Here is a 7,771-nt window from a genome sequence, read left to right on the forward strand (position 1 = left end):
ATCCTAAGTAATACAATATTCTCTTCACTATAAAACAATTATAAGCAAACCATGATGGCTAAATACACGGACATACTAGATGTCTGACAACTGTTCTGCATTGTTACTCCACTCTACAGTGAGTTAAATCATAAAAAGCAAGATAATGGTAAATGCTACTTCCAATAATAGCATGTTTCAGCACAGTAAAACACCTGATCATACATGACAAGGTAAATAGAGTTATTGCATTATTCAATGCCAGGCACAGATCATCCCAAAGAGGCATAGGAAAACAGGAGGACTCAAGACATTTGTTGATTTATGTTTTTCTTAAATATTTTTTAGGGTTTAAATATTCTAAAACAGCATTCCAGGCAAATACTTGTTATGTTGTTCATCATCTGCCAGTAGGGTTTCCTGTGGTCACATTTCCTTTGCAAATATCCATCCTAACAACAGTCTCTTCACAGCCTCAATGACTTCGTTATTCCTCAGGCTGTAGATATATGGGTTCAGAGGAGGGGTGACAATGGTGTAAAACACAGCTACTGCCTTATCCTGTTCAGGGAAACGCAAGGAATGCAGCCTTGTATGGGTGGAGAGGCCCGTCACGTAGAAGAGACTGGCCACCATCAGGTGAGAGGAGCAGGTGGAGATGGCTTTCGTCTGTCCTCTGCCTGAGCTCATCTGGAGCACCGCAGTGAGGATGTGGGCGTAAGACACTAGATGGCCAAGAATGGTACCAGCAGAATAATGAGGACAGTCAGGAGGACCACGTGCTCGTACTGGGAAGTGTCCTGGCACACCAGCGGCAACAGGGACGGAACTTCACAGAAAAAGTGGTTAATCAGCAGTGATCCACAGAATGGGAACTGAAACAGGTAAAACATGTGTATTAAAGCAGTGACAGAACTACTGGCCCACATGCACGTGAAGGTGAACTTACAGATCTTCCTGCTCATGAGAACACAGTACCGTAAAGGATGACAGACGGCTACACAGCGATCATGAGACATGAAGCTGAGGAGAAGGGCCTCAGTCCCACTAAGGGCCAAGAACACAAAAGCTTGGGTCCTACAGCCTATAAAGGTGATGGCCTGACTCTTTGTCAGAAAGTCAGCTGCCATCCAGGGCACAGTGGTGGAGACGGTCATTATATCCATGACGGGGAGCTGCTGAGCAGAAAGTACATCGGAGCGTGGGGCCTGGCGTCCAGCTGGATGAGAAGGATCAGCAGGATATTCCCCACCAGGGCCACCGAAAAGAGAGTGGAAATGGCAACAAAGAGGACAGTGTCCAACTGACCGTAGTGGAAAAGACCGAGGGGTATAAAATCTGCTTCAACACTTCAATTTCCTGGTATCTGCATGGCTTAGACAGAAATATCAAAGCTGAAAATAGTTGAAAATTTCATGAAGCCACAGTGTCCTTTAAGAGAAAACAAAATATTATTATTAAAAGCAATGACATTTTCTGGAATTACCCTTGGTCAGTATATCTCTCTCCATTTCATAATGAAAATATGTGTGAATTTAAATTGTATCCTCTTTGAAAAATCGCAAAATGAAAATATGATTTTTACAAATTGTAGAAAAATATTTAAAACTAAAAAGTATATGAAGCAATGAGATGATTTGCACATATAAATTATTTCCCTTATCTGTAAGTCTTCAGGATATTAGACTGGAATCATGTTTCCTAATTAAGAAGAATTCTCACACTCACTTAACACATATAAATGGTCAACTTAGCAGGAAAAATGTTAAGCAAGGTGTAATATGTTTAAATGCCTCTTTACTGCATTTTCTAATTTTGAATTTTATGGTTGGTAATTTGGAATAAACAGTAAATTAGTAATTGAGTCTAAATGATACTACAGTTCTCTGAAGTAATTAGCTAACATTATTTATTCTTGATAGTGTAGATGAGATTTTAGGAATTTAGGAAAAGTGGTACACCAGACCTTAGGGATAGCTTACAAACTAAAACAGACTATTTTATCTTTGACTCAAGTAGCTTGTTAAAACTGGTTGATTCTAATCTAACACAGTTTGTTCTCCTTTCCTTCTGACATGAATCCTGTTCTATTTATATTTCCAGAGCAAGTGATGTGTTATTAATTATAGACCCCTTCTTCCAAAAGTACTGAAGACCAGCCCTGTCAGCATTGAGCATGCATCTGCTATGGGTCTAGCGCAATCACACCTGCAGAAACCCTACAGGTGAATGAGGGTGAGTGTTTCCTTTTAAAACTGCATCCATTCTCTTCATGGCCATGTATGACTGTCACGTCACCCACATACGGAGGTGGGGGAGATGAGGCAAATGAGGCAGGCTGAGACAGAAAGATACATTAATAATAGGCTGTTATACTGACAATCATAAGAACATTAAGGAACTTGGAGAAAAAGTTTCAAGAAGGGTGCACAGGTGAGAAATAATTTGGACCATTTCTGAGAAGCTTGGAAGATCTCATGAGTGTGTCATTGTGTAGGCAAGTACCCAAGCACACCATTTAAAAAATTTCCTTCTGAAATTTCTGCAAAATCTGTCAGAATAGTAAAATTATCATGTATAAATAAATAACAATAATAGGATAGTAGCCTGCAAAACAGAAATCATAAAATATGGTAGATTTTTGTAAAAACATCAGTAATAAAGAACTATATTTTGAAAGATAAAATGAAAGAGCCTCCCAGAGACATAACCCAGACCAGGACAGAAATGCATACAGACAGGCAGCCTCATCAACCCTGACAATCTGTAAACCCACATTGAATTTGGCAAATGGGACAGGAGAAGGGTTTTTAATTCAAATGGAAATCCTACTTCTCCCCATAAAGTGACAAACAGATCTAAAATTACAGGACCAAGATAAGTGATGTTTAACCGTGTCTTTCCTAAAGTAAACAAACTTTCTATTTGAACTTGACTGGGTTCCTTTGTAGTGATAGGAGAATTTTAATATGAGCTACACATGAAAAGAATGGCTATGAATAACATGCTATCACTTGCTCCTCAATCAAGATAGGAAATTACATGATTATTAATCACTTAGTTCAAACATGAAAGTATTAAATAGCCTTATTGTAAAAGTATTAACATTCAAAATATTTTCAACGGAAACGAGCCAAAACTGATATCAAAGTATAGTAACATAGCAACCAACTGTAAAATAAAAGTTGAATAAGGTCATAAAATCTTGATAGACTTTAACATGTAGAATTCCATGACTTATCATTAAATTATAGTTTTCTACTGTAACTGCATCAATCTTCAGTCTTGTTTTTAACATGTAAAACATGAGTAAGTGAAGTAAGAAAAATACTATATAATTTAACATATTTTAAAATGATTTTATCCTATCAAAACCTTCCTCCAAACAAAGGTGCCTATATTTGAAACATAAAATGCAAGAATATAACACAATGACAGATATTTGTTTAATTCAGAAAACAAAACAACAAATGCATCCACATCACTAAAATAAATGCTTGCCAACTTTGAGACCATTAAAAAAGAAGACAGAATAAAAATGGCAGTAACTAGGAAAGACAAGGGTAATTATTGTTTTTGAATGAAATATTTATTGTTTTTGAACTGAAAATAAAAAAATTAACTTACTAAATGTGTTCAATAAATTGATATATAAATCATACAAATCTAGTAACATTCCAGTCTACAACCATTATTTCTGTAATAGTCTGAAATACCTTCATACTACCAATAACAAATATTCTATGACATCTACACATAGTAATTCAATGTCATTATAGTAAAAACTAGGGTTTTTAAAATATATCAAATACAATGACCAATACAGCTTATTACTTATTGTGTAGAGTAAATATCATTAGACAGTACTTCTTGGTAAACAAGTTAGTGAAAATCCAATCTAAATTTCAAGGATATATAGACCATGATTTAATTATTTGAGTAAATATCTGATATTAAAGGATCAAACTAAAAAGAAATGTGAAAAATGTCAATCTAGTAGAGAAAGAAATTCAAACTCAGAGACTATATAGAGGTAAATTTATAAAATAGTGGGAAAACTGGCATCATAGTGAAGAAGGAAGGAAAGAATATCATGGATACAGAGAATAATACTGTTTATGTGATGTAACAAATAATTACATGAAGGTACATTAGTAGTAAATTACAAATGGAAATGTATTTTAAGAAATGAAAATAGGAAAACTGGCAGCATATTCCAATTTCCTGGAATGCTCATTTTCATCATCACGTGTGGATATGATGCTTATTCATTAGTGTTCATACCTCAAAAATCATGTGGAGAAAATTGCAAACATTAACAAGAACTTGAAGAAAATTCTTGGAGCAAATTTGAGAAATTGTTTAATATATTAAATTAGACATGATTGAACAAGTGGAAAAATACAAATATATGTAATGCATAAAAGAGAAAATAGCAGGAGAGGAAAGAGAAATGGTCAATTTAAAGCTATATCCATGTTCTTTAAATCTTACTAATTATCTTATTAATTACCTTATTAAACATCTTATTAGTTATCAAGAAAAATATGTGTAAAGATTAAAGCTAAATGTGCACTAGCTTTAGGTAACACAAGGCAGGTCTATTGAAACTGTGAATCATTTGATATGTTGTGAAATGTGATCATTTTCATAACTTTTAGACTAACAATTTTGTCATGTTTTCTTTAAAAAATAATTCTAAATATTCCATACTTCTTTGGTACAATATGTTAAGCATGATATTTTTTCCCTTTTTTTATTGAAGTATAGTTGATATACAATATTTATTGGTTTTAAGTATACAGCATGTGATTGGAGAGTTACATACATTATTAAATGCTCATTCCAACTAATGTAGTCACTATCTGCCAACATATTACAGAAAAATGTTACAGAATTATTGACTATATTATTTGTGGTGTAATTTTCATTCCTGGGGTATTTTATATTATGATTGAGATTCTTTTGCCTCTTAAATCCCTTACACCTATTTTACACTCCACTCCGACCTCTACCCTGTGGTAACAAAAACAATTTAGAATGCTAAGTCATTGATAAGATAATAAAAAGGAAAGGAAATATAAAGGAATAACTTTTAAAAATCATAAGTAATAGAGGAAAAGTAAAATCACAAAAAGTAAATAAATATTACCAACCTGATGACATAATATGGATGTATTCAAAAAGTAGCTATGGAAACCGGACAACTGTGGATTTCATGAATATGGGTAGATAGAAAGGTAGATATGCACACATGTATAATTATAAGGCCTATTGATCATAAACAAGGAGAAAGTTTTACGTGCTTGGAAATAAAGGAATACAAAATGAAAACAAGACTTTTGGATATTGTGTGGTTGTGTTTTTTACGTGGTTTTATTCATGCTCAGGGTTTGATTATCCTTCGGATATAAATGCATGCCGCCATACCATTTCTCCAGCCAATTTAAATACCCAGACTATAAACTCCCTTTTATTCTCCTTCTAACTTAAATAGTACACAAAACTATCATACCACAGCAACTTTCAGACAGAAGCCCTGGATGGTCAGGGCTTAATCAGAATCCTACACCCAAGACAACTCCCAGAGAATGTGAGGTCAGTCCAGTACTTCCCCTGAGCTCTGACTTCTTTTTGGATGATCAGACATACCAATCATACGTGGTGTTCTCATGAATTCATGACCGTTTGAAAATACTTTAAATTTCTGTTCAGAGTGAGAGATATATGTTTTATTTTCTTATTTTCTTTTCAACAAGTACAGAATTGTTAAGTGTTTTCTTAAGCCTTAGAAAAATATCTAATCAAGTTTTCTTCCACCTCTGATTCCATAGATAGTACTCCACGTAAGTACTAAAACATAGAATGCTATAAAAGCATCTACATAAGGTTGAATAACTCAGTTTTAGGCTATGCCACCTATAATATATTACATATAAAAGAGTTTACCCGAGAGACGAAAATGAGTGTTAAGTTCAGAAGCATCTACAAGACATCCTGCATCTCCTCTGAAAAGCAGGAAATCAATGCCCCGCCTCTTATGTCCTCCAGCATCTGAGGTCCCTTCCCTGATTTAGCTGAAATTTCGGATGAGAGGTCTGATTCCTGTTAATATAAAACAAATATATTCTGAACAGACAGCTTTTATGATACTGTGCCCACCAACAGACTTTCACAAATTACACCGTCCAATCCCAAGTCACGATAATGATAAGGTAGCTCAGTCCTTCCCTTGGACCTTCAATGAGCTGAGCTGCGGAGAGTAGCATTCACTTTAAGTTTGTTGTAAACCAAAACCAGAACCTTTGGCAGCTAGGTAGGAAACAATATTAACACTTTTACTCACCATGATAATTTGAAAACCACTTTATTCTTACACCCATAGACTTTTAGAAAGTGAGAAATTTCTACTTAAACCACTTTATCAAATAAACAATTAAAACTGCATTTTTATCATAATAAAGCCTGTATCAGATCTTAACATCACATATTCTACATCTTTTTCATTTCTTACCCACAACTATCCCTTCAATTTTAAATTCTGCTTTATTAAAAATATTTATTGTAAATTATACTTAAAGGTGTTAACACATTTTCAGAAGTTGGAATCTAGAGAAGCCAAAGATACGGAAAATATCTAATCTCCTTTATTTTATCAGGCAGTAATAAAGTACATTTAAAAATGGAAGAATTAATAATAGCCAGCACTAATATGGAGCCATACAACTTACAAATATTTTAATAGAACTACAAGAAATTCTCACCAAATTCTTATATTTAATGAAATACTTTACCTACTTCATGTACTTTCATCATTTCAAAAATGTTGTATAAAATGTGTGCTGAGCATAAATGTTAAGGTTTAAATAAGGAGGAAACAGTCTTTCCGCTCACACTGTCGCGAGTGCCCAGATGCCCGCGCCCTCAGGCGGGAGGCTCACCGGCTGCAGCGCTCTGGCCCCTGCTTGCAGCGCCGCCACCGTCCTAGCCGCTCTGTCCGTGCTGCCCTTAGACGGTTCCATGACCCTGAGTGATAACTGTTCAGATACCGATATAAAACCAATACATTTCAAATGCATACCTCGATATTCTTTTTGAGGAAAATCATTAGGTAATGTCCAATTGTCTACCAATCACAAAAATAGACCCTATTGAGAACATACATAATCTTCAAAATAAAATACATTCCTTTAAATAGGAAGGGACACATTCCTTAAATGATTATGTAGAGTGAGTTCTATTACATTTCATGCATAGTATGAGACCAACCGCCTTGTTTTTCATTTCAATATGTCACAATAAGCCTGTCAAAGCATTATAATTTCTGCTGACTTACTTCAGAGCAGTCAGCAGCCTTAACAGCTTTTTGATAGTTGAAAGATAGTCCCTGTGATAAAGAGTTCTTCACCTCCACCAAGCCATGTCTTGGGGGCTGAATAAAAATATATTTCCCTGAAAACATATTTTCCACAAGATAAGTAGAAATATCATAATCTTCAATTTTATAAAGTAAATCATTTAATATTTATTTTGTGCCATATAGTCTCAGATAAAGAGCTATATAGTTCATTCTCCTAGGATTATGTTCTTTAAAAAATTAACAAAGAAATGGGAGATGGAACTGCAAAATCACATATAAGAAGGATTACCTAACCACTGGGAGTTAGTAATTAGAGAGTCACAGAAATTCTTCTTTTGACAAAAAAAGTAATGAAATTATACTATTTATTCATCATGAATATCCAAAAGTTACAGAGGCAAAAGGACATAGTCTTGATAATTAAGCTACTTA

General features: G+C 34.4%; 1 protein-coding gene across 1 annotated transcript; it reads right to left on the reverse strand.

Moving 5' to 3' along the window:
- Positions 1–405: 405 nt before the first annotated feature.
- Positions 406–1,351, reverse strand: LOC108386961 (olfactory receptor 2AK2-like). Its single transcript, XM_037003757.2, is given in 3 exon segments — positions 406–710; positions 713–1,159; positions 1,162–1,351. Coding segments are annotated over 3 exon segments (942 nt in total).
- Between the last annotated feature and the right edge of the window lie 6,420 nt (positions 1,352–7,771).

The sequence above is a fragment of the Manis javanica genome, chromosome 14 (genome assembly GCF_040802235.1).
Source record: "Manis javanica isolate MJ-LG chromosome 14, MJ_LKY, whole genome shotgun sequence".
In the NCBI taxonomy this organism is placed as follows: domain Eukaryota; kingdom Metazoa; phylum Chordata; class Mammalia; order Pholidota; family Manidae; genus Manis; species Manis javanica.